The sequence below is a fragment of the Ambystoma mexicanum genome, chromosome 5q (genome assembly GCF_040938575.1).
Source record: "Ambystoma mexicanum isolate Mex_15411 chromosome 5q, UKY_AmexF1_1, whole genome shotgun sequence".
NCBI classification, from domain to species: Eukaryota; Metazoa; Chordata; class Amphibia; order Caudata; family Ambystomatidae; genus Ambystoma; species Ambystoma mexicanum.
Genome location: NC_090933.1, coordinates 1,320,049,987 through 1,320,075,369, shown reverse-complemented (window position 1 = coordinate 1,320,075,369; position 25,383 = coordinate 1,320,049,987). Strand labels below are relative to the sequence as shown.

Here is a 25,383-nt window from a genome sequence, read left to right as displayed (position 1 = left end):
TGACAGACCCTTTTTCATTGGCCAGAATAATATCTTCACCCTCTAGAGGACTTTGTGATTCCACCGAGGATACATATGGCAGGGCAGCATTAAAGATCTCATATAGATTATCTCGGTGGTTTTTCTTTTTCAAAATATCACAAAGTGGATTGTCCCCTTCAGAATAGGAACTCTGTGTGAATTGATCAATACCTCTGCGTTTTTTTAAAGGTTGGTCTTTCATTCCTACATACTTATTACTTTGCAATTTTTTCTCTACACCGACTAGTTGTACTTCAACAACATCATCATAAGTGAGATCTCTGAGGAATTTTCTAGAAGACTTCATCTGCCCTCCTTGCTTATGACCATTATTATTATTTTTCTTCAATTTGGCCAACTTTTTCCCCTGTCTTTTAGAGAGTTTGGAATCATTTATACCCTGCTCCTCTATCTGTCCGGGAGCATTCCCCACCTGCTCAGATTGAGCTTTATCCGCGGAATTGGACTTGGTACTACCCATGCCGATCCCCACAGCAGAATCCTGAGTAGCAGGTATAACAATAATCTCATCTACTGGCTGAACAGAGAGAGACTTTATAGGACCAGAGCTAACAGCATTCGGCCTGTGATTATCATCCAGCCTTATCATCATAATTGTACTCAATGAATCAGATAATTTACCTGGGAGCAAAGAAATTGCAGAGACTAAATCCCCAATAGATTTCGTTTGATTCCGCAATTCAGTAAGTATGAGCCGGTTAAAGAGACTCATCATCATAGAGAAATCAGATGCCGATGTATCAGGCATATTTGTAGTGGATTTCAGAACATGGCTTGGTAATTGATTAGATAAATCCAGCAAATCATCATAGTTAAAATCACTAGGAAAACCATTGCCATTATCAGGTATCTGCAGTACAGAGTCAATGCCAGAACCCAAAGCCTTTGTTTTATCACCCAAAATATTAGATATCTCCTCATCCCCAAATAATGGCTGAGAGGAGTCTATAATCTCCCCATTCTGTTTACCCAACAGGGAGCACTCATGTGCACACTGCAACAATTCAACCTCCTCATCGTTCACTTCAGGCAAAGGTAGGGCAGCAGCACGGGCAAGACTAGCTCGTCTTGTGCTCACTGCTGAAAAGAAATCGGCACCCGCTTCTTTACGTATCTGCGGTATTTTAAGTTTCCTCATATTTACACTTGAAGCCACAAAGTAGCGGCTCCCCTATTAACCAGATGGAAGAAAAAAGTAATAAAAAAGAATAAAGACAACACACCGCCGTACCGCCGCCGCCAGCCAAACAGCCAGCCACTTGGTCCACTTGGGTGCGCGTGCGCAGGCACGGGACCTGATGTAGGCTGTCGGGAGGTGGGGGCGGGGCTTCCGTTAACTAGAGAAGATAGAGAGAGAAGCGTAAGCAACGCAAACAAACGTAATGTAATGTCCACAATGTCCACAGTGAGAGCGCAGGTAAGAGCTCCTGAATACCAATCAAAGGCACAGGTTTCCACAAATACGAGAATTGACGTCTTCCTCACGCCGACGGCACACGCTGGAGCGGCTGTAAACGGCAGAGCACAGAGTCGTCAGCCAAACAGCCAGCCACTTGGTGTCAGGGCTTTGGCGGATTTCTCCCCAGCTCTGAGCTGGGGGGAAATCCGCTGAAAATTCGCAAGCATACCGCTGGCGGGAAATTCGCCGGTGGTATGAGCGCGAAAATTCCCCATTGAGCCCAATGGAGAATGGGGCATTTGAGGTGTTATAAGTGTCAGCAGTTTGGACATGTGGCGAGAGTATGCAGGAATGAGAGATCCTGTGGGAGATGTGGTGGTGATCACGATATTAAAGAATGCATGGTGGAGACCCCGGAGAAGTGTGTGAACTGTGGGGGAGGACACTCTACTGCATTTAGGGGGTGTGAGAGTCATAGGGTGGCGAGAGAGGTGGTGCAGGTGAGGGCAGGTGAGGTCAGCGGAAGGTGTATCTTATGCGGAGGCTGTGGCAAAGGTGAAACCAGCACGGGTAGTATGTGAGGTGCATGGGAGAGAGTCGGTGGTGGATGAGGTTGTGGGAAGGAAGAGTTTGGTGGGTGAGGTAAAAGGAGTAGAAACGGTGGTAGTCCCGAAAACGGAGTTTATGTGCTTTATGGTGAGTGTGTTGGAGCTGGTTCAGGGGAATTTGCCCGTCAGTAAGTCGGATCTAACGAAAGGAGTGGTGGAAAAGATGGTTGCTAAAGTACGGAAGCAGAGTGGGGTATCGGCCTGAGGATTTTGCAGTGGAATGCGAGGAGTTTGTTGAGGAATGGGCAGGAGTTGAAAGCGGTGTTGTGTGGGGAATTGAATGTTGATTTGGTTTGTATTCAGGAAACGTGGTTAAGGGGTGATCTGAGGTTTGTGATACCGGGTTTTCAGTTGTTTTGTAAGGATAGGCTGCAGGGGAGAGGGGGAAGGTGTGGCTCTGGCAGTGCGGAAGGGGTTGGTTGCAAGGGAGATTGTGGTAGATGGAGCAGTGGAGGCTATCGGGACAGGGATTAGGGTAGGGGGATCGGAAGTATTGGTGTTGAATTACTATAATCCATGTGAGGTGGTCGAGGTGGGTGTGCTGTCTGGAGTGATAAGGGGACATGTGGGAACTTGCGTTTTGTGTGGTGATTCCAATAGTGCCAATACGTTATGGGGTAGTGACCGGACGGATGCGAATGGGAAACTGTTGGAGGACATGGCGGATGAATTGTGTCTGTTTTTGCTGAATGATGGTTCGGGCACGCGGTTGGATGCGAGGACTGGGAAGTTGCCGTGTTTGGATCTGACCTGGGTGTCTGCTGCAATTACGGGTGAATGTGATTGGGAGGTGCGTGAGGATGGGGATATGGGGAGTGATCATTCTGGCATTTTGGCGACTGTGAGGGGTGAGGTAGGGGTCAGGCCCCGGATGCTTGGGAGTCGGTTGAATTTTAGGAAGGCTGATTGGGAGGTGTATAAGGGATTGTGTCGGGAATTGATTGTTCCTCGGGGTAGGGATTGGGGGTAGAGGAATGGAATGAACATCTGGTGCGGGGAATGAGAGCAGCGTCCGTGGCGGCGGCAGCATTGTTGGGTGAGTACTTTGCGAGGTACACAGTTCAGAGAACTTCCCGGAGGCGGCGAGGCTAGGTATGGGTGTGATCGAGGAAGAGAGTTGATGGCGGATGTTGGGCCTTGGGAAAAGCAGTATGAGGTTCCGTTTTCTATTGTGGAGTTGGAGGGAGCGATTCTGAAGGGGAAGTGGTCTAGTCCAGGGGTGGATGGGGTCATGTATGTATTTTTGGAGAAGTTGCCAGTAGAATGTAATTTGGAGGTGTTGGAACTGTTCAATGCGATCTGGAAGAGTGGAGTTTTGCTGAGGTTATGGAAGAGAGCGATTGTGGTGGCGATTTTGAAGGGTGGCAAGGGCCCTACGGAGTGTAAGTCGTATAGGCCGATTGCGCTGACTGTTATGTTATGTTACGTTATTTTGCATTTATATAGTGCCTTATATACCATTGGTATGGTCTGAAGGCGCTGGTAGGTTGAACGCCCTCTGGAACCGAAGTTCGGGTCAGTAGAGAGAGTAGGGAGAGTCCAAAGGTGCGTGTGCGCACCAGGTATGTGTGCAGCTGGTGCGGAATTCGTGTAGTAGCTGCTTCTTAGCGGTAGGTGTGGTGGTTGAGAGATCAGGAGTATGTGTTTGCTCTGGCAGTATTTATCCAGACCGAGTGTGGCTGTGTTAGGCCCGAGGAGAACGCCTGGCTGGGGGTGTGAAACCAGCAGTGTTTACTTAGAGTGATGGGGAGTGAGCGGGAGATGTTGATATGAGAACAGTTATACCGAATGGTGTCATAGTATCTCTGTGTTCTAGTTGAGTGGTGGTGTAAGGAAGAGAGTAAGCGTGGGGTATGGTATGATATATGCTCTTTCAAATATTCCCTGCATTTCAAGGCATATTATGTACGTCACGCAATTCTATGCGATCAAGTCCGTTCTATGCACTTTTATTCATTTCAGGCGTTCAAGATTGCCCTACACACTCCTGTCTGCTCGACACACTCACGCACTCTAGTCCACCTTGCATGCTGTAGTCTATCCCTCATTCTCCAGTGTGCCCCACGCCTGCACTCCTGTATTCCATACGCATGCGCTCCTGTCTTCCCCACGCATGCACTCCGGTCTACCCCGCGCATGCACTCCTGTCTGCTTACGCACTCATCCGCTCTGTATACTCAACCGGTCTGTAGGCTAATCCGCTCTACACGCTCATCGATCTACACACTCGTCCGCTCAACATACTACTCGTCCGCTCATCATACTACTCGTCCCTCTACATACTACTCATCCGCTCTACATACTCATCCGTTCCATGCATTCATCCGCTCCACAAACTCATCCGCTCCACACACTCATCCGCACCACACACACTCGTCCAATCTACACATTCGTCCAGTCTACACATTCGTCCAATCTACTCACTCATCGGCTCGTCATACTACTCGTCTGCTCTACGTACTCATCTGTTCCACACACTTATCCGCTCTTCGTATTTATCTGCTCCACAGACTTACCTGCTCTACACACTCATCCGCACCACATACTCATCCGCTCCACACACTCATCCGTTCCACACACTCGTCAATTCCATACACTCGTCCGCTCCACGTACTCCTCCGCTCCATGTACTCTTCCGCTCTGCGTACTCCTCCGCACTGCGCACTCATCCGCTCTCCACACTCATCCGTTCTCCACACTCATCCGTTCTCCACACTCATCCGTTCTCCACACTCATCCGTTCTCCACACTCATCCACTCTCTACACTCATCAGCTCTCCACGCTCATCCTCTCTACACGCTCATTCGCTCTTACACGCTCATCTGGTCTAAACGTTCATCCGGTCTATACCTCCGTTCAGTATAGTCATCAGTTCTATGCCTTCCTGCATTCTATTCGCTTCTCTGTATCTACGTACTCATCAACTCTACACGCCCAACCAAACTACACACTCATCGGCTTTTGTATGTTCATCTATTCTATACACACTCATCGGCTTTAGTATGTTCATCTATTCTATGCACTCATCCGATCTCCATACTCATTTGATCTATCTAGTCGTCTGTTCTTCCACTCGTGCACTCTTCCACTTTCATCTGTTGTATGCGCTTCATCCATTCTAACTATTTCATCCATGTCATTCACTACGTTCCCTCCTCATTCATTATGTCCATTTCATCAGTTTAAATCTCCTTACTTTTCCAATGATTTATTCATATTATCCACTTCACTGTTTTGATCTACATTACTCGTTTAGTTCTGTTTGTCTTTCTGGTTTACATTCAAGTTCATTAGCTGTCAATTTCTCGCATCAGGTAGTTTGTTGGGTCGGTGTTATTGTGATGCTGTTAGTTTTGAAAACCGGTTGCTTTTAGGGGTAGAGCCAGATTTTCAGTAGTTTGCGGAAGGACGCTAAATCCTCAGTTAGGCGGATGTGGGAAGGGAGCGAGTTCCACAGGGTTGGGGGCCAGGGCTGAGAATGTTGATCCACCTAACCTGACTGAGTTTGTCTTAGGAATTACTAGGAGGCCGGCTGAGCTTGATCTTAGGGTGCGAGTGGGATGATAAGGTATTAGCTTGTCTTGAAGATATTGAGGTCCAGTTTTATGCAGTGCTCGATGGGAGAGGCATAAGGTTTTGAAAGCTACTCTACGGGCTACAGGAAGCCAGTGCAGTGTCTTAAGGGCTGGGGAGACGTGGTCTCTTGGACCAAGCGCAAGTAGCATTTTGGCCGCCGCGTTTTGTGCCCTTTGGAGTTCATTCAGTTGGTAGGCATGGATTCCGAGGTATAGGGGGTTTGCGTAGTCCAGTCTCGATATAACGATTGATTGGACCGCAGAGAGTCTGTTGGGAAATGAGAGATATGGAAAGGTGCGCCTAAGGGTTTTAAGGTGGTAGTGGCAGGACTTTGAGACATTGTTGACTTGGCGAGAGAGTGTTAGGTCAGAGTCCAGGGTGCATCCAAGATTTTTCACTGAGTTGGAGGGTGTCGGTGAGTTGCCCATGGCGGGTGGCCAGGGTAGTGGGTGCGGAAGAAGATCGGAGTTGCCGCAAACCATGATTTCCATTTTGGAGGGGTTTAACAAGAGGTGGCTTTGGGTCATTCAGAGTTCTATGTTAAGGAGGCAGGATGCCAGGTCAGGTCGGGAGTTGGGTTTCGAGTTGTGCTGTGTAAGGTTATGGAACGGATGGTGGTTGAGCGATTGGGGTTTTATTTGGAGTCGAATGGGTGTTTGAGTGATTTTCAGAGTGGGTTCAGGAGGAATCGGTCGGTGGCTGATCCGTTAGTGAGGTTAGTGATTGGTGTGGAGGAGGCATTGTGTGATGGGGAGTTGGTGGGAGCGTTCTTTTTGGATTTGGAGAAGGTGTATGATATGGTGTGGAAGAGTGGGTTGTTGGTGAGACTTTTGGAGATGGGTGTGAAGGGGAGAATGTTTCGGTGGATTAGGGCGTTTTTGGCTGATAGGTCCTTTCAGGTGAGAGTGAGGGGGGTGCTGTCTGAAGTTTGGAAGATGGAGAATGGGACGCCGCAGGGGAGTGTGATTAGTGCGATGCTGTTTAATGTGATGGTGGATAGGTTGATTCGGGCTTTGGCGGGAATCAGTTGTCAGGTGAATTTCTTCGCAGATGATGGTGTGGTATGCGTAAGAGGGCAGAGTTTGTTGTTGGTGCAGCGTCGGCTGCAAGCTGCGATAGTGCGAATGGTGTAGTGGTGTGGTAAATGGGGCTTTTCGGTGTCTGTGGATAAAAGTGTGAGTATAGTTTTCTCGAGGAAAAGGGTGCAACAGGAGTTCACTGTAGCTGCAGGTTTTAGCGTGGTTGCTCCGCCTTCACACAGATGGAGACTGTAGAAAGACTCCTGTTTAGACTGTCAGGGTAGAGCTCCAGTAACAGTAAACACACTCGTAGCACTCCCTGTTCTAACTGGTTTAATTGGTTGTGTCCATTGATCATTGTTACTAAAGTTCCTATTTTCAGAGCCTTGATTGACATTCATTTATTTATTTAGACACCATCGTACTATTGTTTGTGTTGCAACTTTATCAGCTCACACCCCTCCTGAAGATAAAGCCTGTCCTCAGCCCACGTTAGCAAAAGAGGTGAAGGTGAGGTACCTATAAGGCGCTGCCCCTTTCACCCTTAGGATTTGGATCACTGCTGGTTTAGTAGCAATGTCGGTCCGGGTAGACAGTTTAGCCGGTATTCATCCCTGTACTCATGCAGATCACGAGTAATTTGTTCACAGCTATGAAGAGCCATGGTACAGTCGGTATGATAAATGCAGCTTGTATGTTGTTAGGTACTGCCACATATTATGAAATCATGTTACGCCCTCTGCTCCCAGACTTGCAACTTATCAAGGTCCCCCAGTCCATTCTTGCCACCCCAATTGGCTGTGCTCTACTCCCATCTCCTCGTGACTGTCATCTACTACTACTACTCTATTAAAAAATCAGTGACACTCTCCCCAACACACTTACACACACCCTTCCAATTTTCGCCAGTCTCTTTTTTACCCCAACTACCTTAGCTGGAACAGCACTCGTCATTTGGTCTGTTGACACTTCCCATGATTCTTTCAATCCATTATCACCCAGGAACGGTTAAGGTGCTGACACCCCTGCCTTGCACATACTGCTCTCACATGTTCAACATCTTCCGGTTCACTGCAATCTTCCTAACCTACAATAGGTTGCCTGTTGTTCTACTCCGTCACTACTTCTGATCGGGGGGTTAGTTGGGGGGCGGCAGAGTATAAGAGTAAATACTGAACAGTTGATGCCATAAACACGGTTTAACACGTCATGTCTCACTTCTGAACTATTTAAGATTTCATGAGCACATGGTGCTCAGCTGCATCGTCATAAATTGGGATGCATGGACTCAGCAGCACCCTCACCTTAACACCCAAATCCCATTTGAATTTCACAGTGAAACAGCACTCGCCCATGCTTCAAACCTCCTCACCACTCTCTCGGATTTCTGATGCCTTCTGTACTGTTGTCAACTTCGTCCTTTTTGACTGTTGCACCACATCTTGCAGGGCAGCGTACAAGCCTGCATTGCTACCTACTTACTGAAATGCCCGTTTTTCTCCTCCTTGCATGCCACAACATCCTCTTGACCCCCTCTATCAGAGGAGTTCCTCAAGTATGTGTGTTCTTTGACCTCTACAAGTTCCTCTTTACATCCAGCTCCTAAGCAAGCACATCTCCTGCTGTGGGATCCCTTACCAGCTCTTATCCAAATACTTTTCTCTTTCCCACCTTTAACCAGAGCGTTCTTCCCACAGCACTGATTATCTGTCTAAAATTCCCGTGTGCGACAATTTACCACCCGATACTCAATTTCTCCAAAACTCATGTCATCACCACCAGCACATTTCCTCAAATTCTCGCCTCTTTCCCTCCACCATAACAGGTTCACATTCCCCATGACTAGGAACCCATAATGACCTTTCTGACTCCAATAGGAAAACAGGTGGATTCTGGCTGGGCGCAATGTTTTTATGCACTGAATGAGGCAGGAGGTTGAAACATTTTCTTGGTATGAGTTCTATCAGCATGTGGAGCACCTTTCATGAGAAAGCACTGGGACAAGGAACTGCTATTTCATTTTATGTATTGTTTGCTTGTTAGGCGCTTATACAGAAAAGTCTGTGTATTAAACGCGGCAAGAGGGGCGGGGGACATGGGATTGAAGTACATTATAAACACAAATATAAATATAGTGGGGAAGGAACGGTCGAACCCACGATGCCTTGTGAATATTCAGACCGTGCAAGTGCAGGAAGGAAGAGGGCAGTGGAGTAGGTGCTGGGGTGTACATGCTCGTGGGTGTCTATATGGAGGTAATGCAGACTCCTGTGCAAAAAACACCAGAGGAATCACAATCTCGTGCAAAAAAAGCAAAGGAATCACAATACCATGCAAAAAAGCATGGGATTGTGATTATCTGATGGTATCATGATATGATATGGCATTTGTAACGGGCCTATACACAAGTGTTTCAAGGCGCGACGAGGCAGGGGGGTGGGGGTAACAAGGGGAGACAGACAACAATCCTACTAGGCCAGGTGTCATTCAGATCACGCAAGTGCAAGGGTAGAGGGGAAGGGAAAAAGTGCAAGGGGAAAGGGAGAGGGGAAAGTGCAGAACAGGGTTAGTAGAATACAAGATAAATAATAAGGGTCAGCTGGTGGCAAGTGCAAGGTAAGTGCCGGGAGGAGGGGCTGAAGGTATACAGAGACAGTCCCGCAGTGCAGGGGTTGCCAGGGAGGCAGTGCAGGGAAGAGTGGCCGGGCCAAGGACCGAGATCGGTGAGTGGCCCAGTTGCAGATTTGGTGCAGATTCAGTGATGTTAGCAGGGGAGATGGGGAGAGAAAGCGGAGGCAAAGAGGAAGGTTTTGAGGTGCTTCCGGAACCGGAGATGGTTCTCCTCAAGTTTCAGGGAGGCAGGAAGGCTGTTCCAGAGGGAGGCCCCTGCTGCAGAGAGATCTACCCCCAACTCGTTGCTTGGAGAAGCGGCTGACCCTGAGGGAGTTGGAGGCAGATGAGCGAAGAGCTCGAGAAGGAAGATATTTAGGAAGAGAGAGTTGGAGGTATTTTGGCCCAAGGCCCAGAAGGCCTTGTGGACAATGCAGAGGGTTTTGAACTTAATCCTCGCAGCCACTGGGAGCCAGTGTAGTGATTTCAGTCCTGGAGAGATACGGTCCCTGGGCTTGAGGCCAAGGACAAGTCTCACAGTCCTGTTCTGGATGAGTTGCAGAGGGCGGAGAGTAGAGGCAGGCAGATTTAGATAGAGGCTGTTACAGTAGTCCAGCTTCGAGACAACCAGGGCTCTAGAGACAGTGAGCCTCTGGGGGGAAGGAGAGGAAAGGAAGGATACCTCTGAAGATGTGTAGCTGGTAGTGTTACTTCTTAAGAGACGTCAGATATGTGAGGAGAGAAAGAGAGTGTGGAGTCGAAGATGACCCCGAGGTTTTTTTGCCTTGCAGGTAGGAGCAGGAAGAGGGCCAAGAGAGGCCGGCCAGAGAGCTGCAGGGAAGGAGTGAGTGGGTGTGCTGATGAGTAGAATCTCAGTCTTACTGGCATTAAGGCAGATGTTGTTGGCGGCACACCATTCATGGATAGCAGAAAGACAGAGATGAGGGAAGGGGAAGAGGAGGCCGAGGGCAGCCTGAAAATGAGCTCCTCTACCGGCTGTGACCTCCTCACATGTGGCCAGGGGACAGCTGTCACTACCTGAACCTGACCCTGGGGGCGGTTATATGAGGGAGGATCACATGGCGGAGATAGCCTCCAGGAGATGGTTATGGTGTCATCGGGTGAGACATGGTTTCCCCATTTCCTTTCTGAAGATACATCTCCAATTCCCCATAGCCTATTGTAACACCTTCCCTCTTTGCGCCATGGAGAGTAGTACAAATCTTGTTACACCCAGAAGGCCAACTCTCAAACTCTAAATGGCCTTGTAAAATTACAAAACACTTTTTCCAACTGCACCTACTCTTCTTCCAAACCTAGTTTCCTTTAAAACCCATTGCAAACATTCATACAGTGCATTCAGGAAGGCACCACTATTCCCACAACACTGGGATGAGGAAGAGGAGCAGAGTAATGCAGAGCACAGGAATCCACGAGCACAGGAAGCTCTCTAGTGGCAGCAAGTGCAAACCTGAGTCCTGCAAGGAAGGCACCACTATTCCCACAACACTGGGATGAGGAAGAGGAGCAGAGTAATGCAGAGCACAGGTATCCACGAGCACAGGCAGCGCTCTAGTGGCAGCAAGCGCACACCTGTGTCCTGTAAGGAAGGCATGGGTTCAAAGTAAGACAGACACAAGTGATCACAGTTCAAGGGTGTTTATTAAACTGCAAAAAGGGGTGAAATAAACCCCTAAACTAAACCTAAATCTAAGTTGGGAGTAAACTACAACCATCAAACATTAACAATACAGTCCTAGTGGAGCCTAGTCACATAAAAAAGGCCTATACTAAATTAAAATATTGCCCATCCTTACCGCTATGCTACAAAATAGTGTGGGATAGTGTTCACAAGAAAAAGAAAAAAAAAAGAGTGTTCACAAAATTATAAGTCAGGATGCTAAAGCTGGGGTCTCCCTTCCCCACGTTTTTAGCATGGGACAAGGCGGGACTCTTGAGCACAGCACACTTTAGGGGTTCTCCGGCACAAGCTTACAATTCCTTTCCACAATATAAGGGCCTTCTGTACCAAAGTCGCGTTCATGCAAAGTCTCTTGCTTTAGAGGGCCTGATAGTTATAGACACAAAACAAAAGTTCCTTCTGTTAATCTTCACATGGTGCGACTATTCTTCACCTTGGATCCCCCTCAGCCGGGCTCTGATCCTTTAATCAACATTAGCCCCCCCCTCGATCAGGCTCAGACCATTAACTCACTGTGGGCATCCCTCAGTCGGGATCATACTTGTTATCACAATGTTCACGGGTATATTACCATTTACCCCAATTCGCAGGCATCCCTCAGTCAGGTTCACGTTTGCCAATTATCAGTGTTCACTTAGTTTTCACAACGTGTCAAAGACTTTCGACTGTACAAGGGATTTAGCTTGACCCTCGTATGACCACTTTGAAACTTCACGTTGGCCTCCCCTATGCCATATTTTTTTTCCGGCGCCTGGCAATGGGGAATCACTGGGGCATTACAGCCCTGGCTGTCCCTCCGTTATTAATGGTGCTGGTGCTACCGTCCTCCCCATTCCCATTGAGTCCTATGGGACTCGATGGTAATGGGGAATATTTTATTTCCGGGCAGAAAAAAAATGACTCCGGCGCCAGCCGGCTACCGCCAGAGTCATATTGAGGCACATTATCTTTTTCACCTCAGAATTCATCCTTTTCACCTTAGAATTCATTTGTTTAGAGTGCGGGGGTCAGAATAGTACTTCCACACAGGATGGTTTTGTTTTGAACTTCTGGCACCGACAGTTCCTTAGTTTTGAGTTTAGGTAGGGAAACTCTACTAGTGCAGGGACAGCGAGGCCTTTCCCCAACACAAAAAGTCTTCAGCCAAAATCCTGTCCAACTCAGCTCTCAACTCTCACACTTTTGGCAGGTGTCACCCGCCTTGAAAAGGGCTGACTCACCCGCCACGCCTCTTGTACGCCCATTAATTCCAATGGGCGTCTCACCCGCCAAAAAACAAAATCGGGTGTTCACCCGCCTTTGCAACACAAATGGTTGAGAGCTATGCTAACTTGTGTCGCAGTATACTCCGCAGTTATCACAATTCTATGCAAAAGAAAGTTCATCCATCGCATTTGTTGTAAGAAAAGTGGCAGGTCATGCTAGCAAATGTTTATACAAAAACAGCAAATGTAGAATGTGGGTTTAATTCACAATTTTGTATCAATCCATTGATTTGTAAACACTTATCTTTATTTCCTCCATGTTTTCTTTAATGCCGATAAAGGGTAAGGTGTGGAAGGGCACACCCTGCAGATTTGAACACAAGCACCACCTCCTCCCTACCCCACCTCCTCCATCACTACCACCTCCCACCACGTTCACCTCTTTCCCACCCATCCACTGAAACCATTACCACCTCCTTCATGTTACCCCACCCCTTCAGTCACGAGCAGCTCCCTACTTGATCACCTCTTTCCCACCCCCTTACCCCACCTCATCTGTCACTACCCACTCCCTCCATGGTAATGACAAGAAAGTTTAAGACAAACATTCCCATCACAGTGTCTCAAGAAATCAAGACTGTGGGCATGTATCTCGAACCTAGCCTGACCATGGATAGGCAGGTCAATGCCATTGCATCCTCCACAGCCTATCACTCTAAACTGACCTATGCAATAAGGCCCTTCTTCTCCCAACAGAACTGCATCACCATCACAAGGGCCATCATTGGTTCAAGGCTGGACTATTGCAATGCCCTCTTTGTTGGGACATCCCAGAAGAATCTGGCTAAACTCCAAATAGCTCAGAACAATGCCTTAAGGGCCGCAACAGGCATCTCAAGCAGGGATCACATTTCTGAGGTCAGGAGGCAGGTACACTGGCTACCTGTCAAGGAAAGGATGGTCTTCAAAACAGTGGCCCTCACACATAAATGACTTCATGGCCTGGCACCCCCGTACTTAGCACACAGGATCACCAAACAGACCTCCTCCAGAGCATCTAGTTCTGCCTATGCCAATCGTATCACTGCACCTCCCACACGTAGAGCATGTGCTGGGGGTTCCAGTTTCCCAACCATGGCTGCAACATTTTGGAACACCCTCCCAGCCCCAATCAGGATGATTGATTTTCATGCTGCTTCAAAACCAGGCTATTTGTCTGAATGGCCCATCCCATCATGCTATGCATTCTTCTATCTGTGTTCTTCCTGTCGCTCATTTACTGTTTGTTCTGTAAAGTATTAGCCTGTAGCCAAGCAAATTGTATTACGCATTTCTCCATGGGCTGCACTCCTGTAAGCCTCAAGCAAGCTCTCTTACATGTCCTTATAGCGCCTCAATGCCTGTGGGCTGTAGCGCGCTCTACAAATCCAAAAATAAAATAAATACATTCCAGCATAAATCTGGAATAGAGGTGGTCCCACTAATTAAAACAAATGAATCACCTGTTTCAGAAGGCAGTTTACACAAAAAGTCAGGGAAAAAGATTTAACACCAATTGAGTTCCTAACAATTTATTTTTAATATGAACACAGTGACATATTGGCTGAAGCTCAATATTCATTTCATCAGCATTTCACTCAGTGTATGAATCCCGGTGGGAGACTTTTACATTAGACATGTCAGTTTATCCAAGACCAGCTTTATTTTATAAACATTTATGTCCACTATTCCTTCTTGGAATTTAGAGAACAGCTGTGATATCATTACACCCATAGCTCTCATTTCAGACAGAAAGGCACCATTTCATTTCCAAATTTGCATGACTTTTATTGTCTCACAACACAGTGCATATTTCTATTACATTTGCCCTTTCTACTCTATTCACAAAATGACACTTTTCTAAAATACATGTCCACATAATTTGACATCTTCTCTGTGCCCTGCTCATCAAACCAATTTCTTTTAAGTTAGTGCTTTAATAGTGGGCATGCACCCTCACACCCCCACATGTCGATCCCAGGCTAGGGAATCATCTACTAATCCTAAATGCTCCAACAGAGATAGGCAATAGTGTAATACAGTAAAGGGGACCCTGAGGAGAATAGAAAACTGTAGACCATGCTACAAACAGTGGAAACACTGCAGCATTCAGCAAGGATGGCATGCCTGGTGAGGCATGCATTTCTTGGAAATGGGTTTGAGTAATATTGTAGAGTCCAGTTTTATGAATGCCATTATCCATGTTTTCCCTTTGCAAAACAGTCTTTGCGCACATGTGTTGTACCAAGCTTAGTCTAATTGCCATGTGAGAATATAGCCTTCTCCATTTTTATTAGTCAGGAGGGCTCCAAATAATTGAAATTTGCAGTATTTTAATCCCTATGTGTTGATGTTGCTAGTAAAATTACTTTATGGGGGTGTACAAATGTAATTCCGTAGAGGCATTTCTAATGGATTCCTTCCTGCCACAGTTTACTCATTTATGATATCCATATCCCAGTGCAGCTGTTCTCTAGAAACATTTCTGCCATCAGGGAGCTTGGCACGGCTCTGTGCCTCTATGCATTTTGCACCAGAAAATACATTGAGGCCAGTGTAAGTAGTGGAGCCACACCACACCCCCATGACCTTTGTTCCTTTTTCCTCATTCATGATTAAAGGTGAGCACACCAGAGACCAGATATCCAGCTCCATTCATAGTCATTAGTATGTATTGGTAAGCACATGAACAATGTTATAAATTAGAGACACAACCATTTATTTTAGAATCAAGACTATGGGCCTCATTATAACTTTGGCGGTACAGTGTTAACAGTGCCAGTATGGCACCGGCACTGTTCACACCGTACCACCAAAGTGAGAGTTTTACTCGCGGGTGCCTGACACCCCACCAGGTCTGACCTGGCGGGCTGTGCGGCACCCACGAGCAAAACCTGCAGCTGCACCGGCCCTGTTATTAACGGTGCCGGTGCATCCATGATCCCCATCTCCATTTTGCCCTTTGGGGCAGAAGGGGAATGGGGAGTGCGGTACCACTGCCACCCGCGAATGGCAATTACCGGCCCATTCAACTCGTAATACAGGCACGGCTACCGCCAACCTCGTAATGAGGCCCTATTCTACTACACAGCAGAGTTACCAAGCATTTGCATGAAAGAGAAAAGTTGAAGAGGGGCCATTAAGAATCGCTGCAAAAAGGGAGTATACAAATTTGACAATTTTTGATTCAGTGCTGGTAAATAAGACGTACCTTAGGACTAAACCAGTTCCCACACTCAATGCAGTTAGGCATTTTTTTTACCTGCATGTGTTCTCTGGTGGCTAATAAGATGTGCCTTCCAAGCAAACCCTTTCCCACATTCAATGCACTCATAAGGCTTCTCACCTGTATGTGTTCTCTGGTGGCAAATAAGTTTTCCTTTCTCAGCAAACCCTTTTCCACATTCAGTGCACTCATAAGGATTCTCACCTGTATGTGTTCTCTGGTGCTTACTAAGAACTCCCTTTGTAGCAAACCCTTTCCCACATTCAGTGCACCCATAAGGCTTCTCACCTGTATGCGTTCTCTGGTGGACAGTAAGTTCTTGCTTTGTAGCAAACCCTTTTCCACATTCAGTGCACTCATAAGGATTCTCACCTGTATGTGTTCTCTGGTGGATAGTAAGATATCCCTTTGTAGCAAACCCTTTCCCACATTCAGTGCACCCATAAGGCTTCTCACCTGTATGCGTTCTCTGGTGGACAGTAAGGTCTTGCTTTGTAGCAAACCCTTTCCCACATTCAATGCACTCATAAGGCTTCTCACCTGTATGTGTTCTCAGGTGCCTAATAAGATGTCCTTTCTCAGCAAACCCTTTTCCACATTCAGTGCACTCATAAGGTTTCTCACCTGTATGTGTTCTCTGGTGGATAGTAAGATATCCCTTTGTAGCAAACCCTTTCCCACATTCAGTGCACACATAAGGTTTCTCACCTGTATGTGTTCTCTGGTGGTGGATAGTAAGCTCTTGCTTTGTAGCAAACCCTTTCCCACATTCAGTGCACTCATAAGGTTTCACACCCGTATGTTTTCTCTTGTGGATAGTAAGATGTCCCTTCTGAGCAAACCCTTTTCCACATTCAGTGCACTCATAAGGTTTCTCACCTGTATGTGTTCTCTGGTGGCTAGTAAGATATCCCTTTGTAGCAAACCCTTTCCCACATTCAATGCACTCATAAGGTTTCTCACCTGTATGTGTTCTATGGTGCCTAATAAGTTTTCCTTTCTGAGCAAACCCTTTTCCACATTCAGTGCACTCATAAGGATTCTCACCTGTATGTTTTATCTGGTGATTAATAAGATGTACTTTCTGAGCAAACCCATGTCCACATTCAGTGCACTCATAAGGCTTCTCACCTGTATGTGTTCTCTGGTGGCTAGTAAGATATCCCTTTCCCACATTCAATGCACTCATAAGGTTTCTCACCTGTATGTGTTCTATGGTGCCTAATAAGTTTTCCTTTCTTAGCAAACCCTTTTCCACATTCAGTGCACTCATAAGGCTTCTCACCTGTATGTGTTCTCTGGTGGATAGCAAGCTCCCCCTTTGTAGAAAACCCTTTCTGACATTGAATGCACTCATAAGGTTTCTCACCTTTATTCATTTGCTGGTGGCTGATACGGACGTCCATTTGCATGATACAGTTATCAAATTTAGTGCACTGATAAGGTTTTATACCTATGTCCTCATGTGGGCAGTAAGTATGCTCTAGAGATGGCAATTGTTCCCACATTTTGTGCACGTGTAACGTGTCTTGCCAGTTTATTTTGTCAGGTGCCTTCTCCTTAAGAGAAGCCTTTTCAATTAACCTTTTCCAAATTCAGAGCTCAAATGAAAAAAACTTTTCTTACTGCACATAACAAGTTGCCATTTTCATGCTAGATATACCTCTCCCCAGGATTTACAGAATGAACATGCTTGGTTACTGGATGTTACCACGAAGTGGCTGCATGGATGGAAGCCATCATGTATCAACAGGCTTCGCAGCCCAGTTCCTATTTACTCTGAAAAGGCAACTTGACCCCAAATGTGCGCATTTCTAAGATGCTTGGAAATGGCATATTCCAAGAATGAGGCTTTTCACCGCGATAGTCCAGAGAATTGAACAATCACTGCTTTTGCTTTTCTGGGGCAGTCACCTATTAACATAAAAGGAGAAGCACATTATTAGTTTCAATACTTTCACAATCGCAGGGAGCATATTTAATAAGACTCTACTCAGTAGTAGTGATGTGAACACCTCACGTAGTAACTTATTTGACTTTCAAGTGCAATCTATTGGGGAAAGGCACCCTAATAGGTGGCAGAGAAGTGGTGCTCCAATGGGAACATTTAGTGGAACAGAGGTAACATGCAGCAGGAAAATAAAATTCATTTTTATTTAGAAATGTTTTGCATCCAAAACACTAGGGAAAAACACAGGCTTGGTGAACAAACATTTTAAATGCATATTTTATATATTTATTCAGAAATGACTAAATTAGTACATGGAAGCTCCCATTTTCCATAAACAAATGATAAAAAGCAGGCGTTTGCCACCAATCGGACGCCTGCTTGACCAGTCCATTACGTAATCACTGATGACTTGTGTATTGGCCCAAACATGAATAATATAACCCAACAGCACAATCGAGGAAACAAGGACAGAATCGTGATTTAAAAGGGAATGCGCCAATCTCTTCCCATGGTGAGAATGGCACAGGCCATGCTGCAACTACATTCAAAACATTGACTTGAAACCTAGATAAACTGGAGATGAGGGATGGATTTGGAGTTTGTGTCCGAGACCAAAAGAATAAAAAGTGTATGAAAAAGACTCTGAACTCCACAATATCACCCCATTTGCCTTCCTAATTTATTTAATATAAATGCCCCCTTGCCAAGTACTAAATTTAATTGGCCAGAGGGATCCCACTTCCGTTTCCCTGTTCAAAATACAACAGTGCCGTTTTCAGGAGGTCGTACACACTCTGTTTTACTGTTAAGGAGTGGGTGTAAATCGGTCCGTTACTTACCAGGCTCCCCTAACCTGACCCAGACCCCTTTTTGTCACCTTAGGTCCAATCTCAGCATGCCCTTGTACCCTCTGTGCTGTGACCAAAAACTGCTTCCATCACATCCCTGGTAACTAATGGGGATGTTGCCCCATCACCATTGATATCCACAAATTGATGCCACCATTTAGGGATTACACACATTATTCCCGCTGATCTACTGTGGAAATTCTACTCTACCTACTCCAGGGGAATCTGCTCAACATAATCCCACAGATCCATGACCTAAAAGGGATGATAATTCCAAAGCCTGCATCTCTTGCAACCCATGTGGCAGCAACCCTGGAATAAGATGTATGTACGTGTGAATAGTATGCATAGTCACCCCAACTGTCCACCCGTTTGTCAGACCTGCAGGTAGTGTGTGTCTGGTGCAGGTAGTGTGTGTCGTGTGTAGGTAGCTATTGTCAAGGGTTTTGACCCATGTCGAATTATTGGACTGGATAGATGTGGGGATGAGCTGTCGCCGCCCATCATTCTATCCCAAAACAAAACTAAATCAATAGACTGGGTAGATGTGGGGATGAGCTGTCGCCGCCCATCATTCTATCCCACAACAAAACTAAATCAAAAGACTAGCAGGGCCTGTTAGATCAAAAGCGCCTTGAAATCACCTCTGTTTTTCTGAAGTGCAAGCTCAAAATGTCCATTTCGAACATTGCAAGATAGCTAATACAGGAGACTTTTGTTCAAAAATCCGTTTTTATTGATGTCAAAAAGTTGCTAAAATCATGGGCACAAGACCACTCTCAAGATTCAACCTCTTGTGGGGTGTTCCACATCACCACTCTACTGTAAGGATGCCCATCAAAACAATAGCAAAATTCTCCTGTCAAATTCAAGACAACTCCTAAAAAAATAGTTGCAGTACCGACAATTTCCACAAGCCAGCGCTAGTGGTCTAAACTCCGACAGGAGAGCTGTCTTGCAGAACTGTGCCTTGATTAAAAAGAGTCTTAAAGTTCAAAGAGATTGAATTCTGCCTGACAACTACCCCGACAGGAGTTGAAACTTGATCAGCAGCTGTGTTCCCAGGCCTGGCTGCATTCTGCTGCCCCTGCCAAAAGGAGATGACACCTCTCTGATTGAATTAGGGGAGTGGCACTTGGGGACAGCAGGAAACTAAACAATGCACTGTCCTGGGCTCAGGCAAATGTTATATTAGGGGGGTCGTAAACGGCTTCCTCCTGGAAGGAAATGGGAGGGGCAGTGCCTCTGGGAGCCACCTGAGCTGGAGGCGGGGACAGACAGAAGCTTCCCCATGTGCTTTGAGAACCAAACCACACCCCTCTGGGCCAGGGCATAATTTTAAAAAGATGGATAATTCATATTACGGACTTGTCAAAATTATATAATTAATACCATTATTCTTGAGATTTTTCTGTGCACATTTTAAAAGGTGTTGGGACCCTGTGTTATGTTCTAGCGAGTAGTAGCAGAAATAAGGTTGTTACTCCAAATGTATGAATGTTAAAAATCTGACACTTTAGCATCTGAAACCCATATCCCTTGTGCACATTTGTGTAAAATCTGGAAAAGTTTAGAGGTCGTTATCTGGATGAAAAGGGCAGAATTCTGTCAAAAGTGGACACAACATCTTACAAAGACAGGGATTGGATGGTTTGGTGCTACAGAAAATATGTTAACTGGACATATAATATTAGAAAAAGGGTACATAGATAAATGTGTATTTGGATCAAAAATAGATGTGTGTGCAATTTGACAAGGGGAGGATCCTCTGACCATAAACCTACCTCATCACTCTGACTCACAACTCAGTTTCCCCAATCAAGGGAGAGAGGAGAACTGGCCAATGATAAGTTGCAAAGGGCCGGCTTAGTTATGCCACGCACACACCCATTTTCAAAACACATAAAAAGAGACTGCTTTGGACAGGCAAGGGACTCACTCTCAACTTCCTTATGAAGCGCTCTGCCGGACCAGACAATATCCAAAAGGACCATATCTAGAACTTAGAATCCAGACTTCAGAACTTGTAGCATTGAGGCCTCAACCATCAGTTGAATCCATTTTCAGCAGGCCTCAAAATCTTTTGAAAATTATTCAAGCAGCTCTGCTTCCAGAGCTGTTTGATTCTGGCCAGGACCCTGGGCCAGAATCATATCTGAACCTGGAAGCAGAGCTGTATCTGGACCCAAAGACCTGATCAGAACCAGAGACCCAGACCAGAGTGCAGAGCAGAGCTGACCCAGAGAGCTGTAAGGAAAACCAGGCAGAGACCGTCCGTGGCGAGTGAAAAAAACCTGTTGACCAGATCCGTGACGAGGCCCATTCCTATTTTAAATTATAGTGCGAGTACTCAGCCAGAACTGTGTAGAACCCATCTCTTAGTTAAAATAATCTAATTCAAACTATTTTAACCTGTCCAAACTGCATAGAAATCTTGTGTTCCCTTCTGTGATCTCAAACCTGCAAAAGTGTCATTTGTCATTTGAATCTTACTTTCATTTCGAGAAACTACCTCCACAAAAATCTCTAACTTTTGATCCGTTCATCGTAGGAGCGTGATTAAACTTTCATCGTAAAGCTAAGATTCTGAGCTTTCCAACGAGCCTAGAACCTCTTTCTACTCCTTATACTTTCTCCGTAATTACGCTTGACGCACGCAACTAAATTTGCCGCGATTTGACATTTTGCTGCGAATTGATAAATTAGCTCCTGTCAAAACAGCCGTCTTTTTGCTTCCTTCCCTGAAATCCGTTTCCAACCTGATAATCCCTCATTAATCATTGTAGTGTGGACCTGAACTCCTTCAAAGCATCTCTCACTCACCCTGAACCTCTACAGGGAATTAAAATCATCTTTAGCATATTTCACTTCCTTGCAAATCACCTGAAAGTATTTTGCCTGTGTTTCAAAATCATCCCTGGTGCTATAAAGCTTGCTAAAGGTGGGGGGGGGCTGAATTCGTATTGTACTGTGATTGTATTCCTGAAGACTGTGTGTGTTACTTCCATCTCCTTAATTTGAATAGGGGGGGGAGGGGGGAGTGAATCGCCACAAGGGGAAAAGTGAACATATTATCTCTTGGGAAACCATATCAGTTTATTTATGTACTGCATTTTTCCCTCATTGTTTTCCTTGGAACCATAAAAGTATTTTTCCGCCATCTTATCCTTCCTATACTGACTCCTCACTGATTGGAAACAGTGTCCAATTGTAACATTACCCATTGTTGATCAACATCATATTCACAAGTGTGCTATCAAATATTAATTTCTAAAAGTGCGATATATAGATATTTAATTTTCCAATAAATCTTTTAAACTGCAAAACAAACCTACTTCTTGGCTCAGTGGGGTCAGGGGGATTCTAAGAGAGGGGTGATATACAAGGGTTTATCATCCAGAGTATAACTTGCTATAAAAATATATAATTAAGGGCTTCCCTTGAGCAATCCCAGACAAGGCACTGACTTAGTGGGACTGCTTGATTGGAGTCATTAACACTACCACCACAGTATATGCGAGAACCTTTGAGCGTTCCAGTATGGGAGACAAACACCAGTTTGAGATGACACGATTAAATCATTTTTTGGGAATGCTCCATGTTTTGAGTGGATAATCCTTAGACGACAAGCTCCCCCTAATCTGTTCTCAGGTGCGTCATCTGTGTAGCCACCACCTTAGGCTGTGCGAGTTTACCCACCCTCCAGAAGCAACACCCTTTTTTTAGGCTGTCAAGGCCGACAATATTTAACAATCTTGGCCTAACCATATCCTTGTGTGGCGCATATCAATCTTGAGTACCCTTAAAATCCAATTTCTGGGCTCCCCGAATGTTGATCCATTTATCTGGCCACAACGTACTATAATAAGCGATTGCAATAAAAAGTAGAATGCCCTGCTGTACCTCAACACCCTCCATCCTAGTCTCTACATGCATGCTTCTGAACTCGCTTAGTGGAAACTAATAAAAAAACTCCATAATTCAGGTTCTTTACTAAGAAGCAGAATGAGCCAGATTCCTGCCCTTGACCCAGTCCCCTCCCAACATAGCAAAGACCATTGATTCATTCACAAGACATATCTTTATCATCTTCCTCTACCACAAATGTAATGCACAGGTTTTCCCAGATCCTTGCATTGTTTCACAAGTTGGTGAACTGCTCTCAGCTGGGCGGTCAGGAAACTACAGCTGAACACTACCACAAGTTGGCAATGTAATTCTAGCAGGAGTAAAGGCTGCGCATGGCCCGGACCATTTGACTCCCTGCATCATTAATATGGCACCAGCCTGCTGTGATACTGTGAATAACTTTGCCCGCCAGTGCTTGGTCTATTAAACAGCACCTTGCTGCTGCCTTCAGCGATGCCCATCTCTCTGTACTCTAGTGCCTGATCGTCAATGCTTCCTTTTCCCAGGACGTCTGCCCATTGGACCATCCCATCATGGTAGGGGCAAACCTGCAGGAAGCCTGAGCAACGGGTTGGTGGGAGATCTCTGGAAAGCCTAGATATGGATTGCTCATTCATTCTCTCCTTGGCCTCACAGGTGTTGTATTGTGCTGTTGCCTTCCACAGCCCTTCTACTCTGCATGCATGAGGAACGAGGCATACACCTCTCCAGACCAGATGATCCATGTCCACTTGCCTTTCTGACATTCCCCTGCTGGGTAGTGTTGGAAGGTTTGGGCGTCTGTGTAGGCTCACATGAGATGCCATTTTGGCAAGCATATAGTCTAAGACAGTGTATATGCAAAGCTATCATAGTATACAATAAGTGGCGAGCACCAACGTTACTTGAGAAACTAAGAACCAAAGTGGGGTGACATCTGTGAAGCAAATCACATTAATGTTGGTCTCAAATTAATGTATTCTATGCAAATGGACTCCATACATTTGTTATAAGCAAATCTTTCTCCGTTGGCTAATTGTTAGCTAAGCCCAAATTGTCTGGTTATTACACAATCTATTACTGTTGTGTGTTTATGTTAGAAATACGCAAGATAATACACATTTCCTATAACCTAAACACCCACATTACCTCAGTGTTTTGTTAAAATCATCCATTTTAATTGATATGCACTAGAAAAGGTAAACTCAGAACAAAGATCGAAGTACCTCGACGCCACAGGTCCACCAACCACTTGTAAAACACAAAGTCAAGACACCTGCATTTATCCTGAATGATTCAATGGTCTTTCTTTAACAGAGAGGGCCCGAAAGCCTCCTTTAATCCATCATTCTAGGATGAGCTGGATCAACCCTAACTTTCTCAAAAACACACAAACTTAAGGTTAATCAAATAATGCCCAATATGTCAGCAAACCTCTATTACAAAATTACATATTTTATTTTACAACAAAACGATGTAAACAAAATCGCAACACTTCATATCATTCAAATACCACAGGAACCCATGTGTGCATCATCGTGCCAACTGTTTAGCATAAACAGTTGGAAATCTCTTGGCACGATTAAATCCGTGCCTGCCCGAAATCTCTTCTCCATCCCCCGCCCTGACCTCCTTCACTTCTCTCTTGGATCCCTATTCTCCCTCCTACCCACCTTTCCCACCCTCTCCTTTCCCTCTTATGTCTCCTCCTATCCCCTTGAAACTTCATCTATATTCCCCATCTTTACTCCCTCTTCTCTTCCCTTCACCCCTCCCTTCACCTTTCTACTACCCAGGTAAATTGCTCTACATATTGTTTCATTGGTTTGTTTCACGTTTGTAAATATGCTTCTATTTCATTCTTTTTTGTAATCCTGTTGTAATAATGTAAAGCGCTTTGGATTAAAGCGCTATATACCCTTATAAATAGAAATAATAGACTTCACTGCAAATCAATGGACTGTAGTAGGGGACCTTCATCAGGACAAAAACAAGCATTGGCAAAACCATTCGTTATGGCTTTTGTATGGACAAGGGCTCAGCATTTACCAGTAGCTGGGAATAAGATGATAACGGCTAGAAAATGGTGCGAGTACCTGGCCATATGATGTCAGTGTGTGCCAAATGTCTATCCTATACACAAGCCAAAAGTGTTGGCTTTGCCAGTGCTTTTTTAATAAAACTTCAATGCAAGGAACAGATGTGAGGAGACATATTGCTTATAAAATCGAGCAGCTGAAGGCACACGCAGTGATGGTATCTTTATTACACCAAAGGTTCCTTTACAGCTGCAATTGAACCATTCTCAGATACAAAATAACAATGGCAGGCCCTACATACACAGCATAACGTTTGATGTTGCTGCTAGACAGAGCTAATTCAAATAGGTTTCAGAAGGATGTGTTTTGGGTGGGGAAGGGTAGGTAGTGAGTGGGAATGGCCATAGAGATTGGCCTGGCAATAGGCAGTCAATTGAGTCATTAAATTGCCAAACACAGACAAGCTGTGTGTCCTTCACTCCTATCTGATCTCCCTCTTATCGATCTTCTAAGGCAAAACATTTGGCTTCTAGCACCAGCTAATACCCAAAACTAAGAAGGGGTGTACAGATAACATGCAATCATCTTGTCACCCTCCTTTAGTAATAAAAGGGAAATAAGATGGTCGGTTTTCACAAAATGATTGTTCAATATAGGTAAAGAAAGAGAAGTTATTTTTCTTAGAGGAGAGAGCTAGTCAATAATTAAAGTGGTATGCATAGTTTGCTAATGAGGTGCTAAACCTTTAAGGTTTTCTTCAGTTGTACAACTATTGAATAGTCAAAGATGATCGTTGCACGAGACGCGACGGAGGGCGTGCTATAAAAGGGCAAGGTGACCTTCTTGGTGTTCCAACCGCATCGGGAGAAGTACAGAAAAGCCAACAGCTTTTGGGGAGTACAATTCTTTTTACAGGTATTGGTATCCAATGGAAAGTTAAAGACAACAGGCGGTCAATTCAAATGGAAGGCACTCAAATCATTATCAGGTATTGCACAATTTGGCACGAGTTTTCCTTGCTGGAGCCTTGACACTCCTTCCCACGTTTGGACGCCTCTCACCCTTAACTAGTCATGGTCGCCATTGCTGAGAGGCGGGGGACGATGCGAGAAAAGGGATGGCCTTGAGGGGTCAGGAATAAGACATTTTTTCTCGCGCGAACCGAAGCACTTCCACTGGCTCCCAGTTGCTGCAAGGATTAAATTCAAGACCCTCTGCATGTGGTATCAG

General features: G+C 45.4%; 1 protein-coding gene across 5 annotated transcripts in view; it reads right to left on the bottom strand.

Annotated features, from left to right (window-relative positions):
• Positions 1-13,717: 13,717 nt before the first annotated feature.
• The window catches only part of LOC138498503 (zinc finger protein 432-like), a 103,889-nt gene continuing 92,223 nt past the window's right edge, over positions 13,718-25,383 (bottom strand). For all 5 annotated transcript variants that reach the window (XM_069622271.1, XM_069622270.1, XM_069622269.1 and 2 more), the window contains one exon: positions 13,718-17,341. In XM_069622271.1, the coding sequence (XP_069478372.1) occupies positions 15,447-16,784 (1,338 nt within the window). In that variant the 5' untranslated portion in view covers positions 16,785-17,341 and the 3' untranslated portion in view covers positions 13,718-15,446. The remainder of the gene's footprint in view (positions 17,342-25,383) is intronic.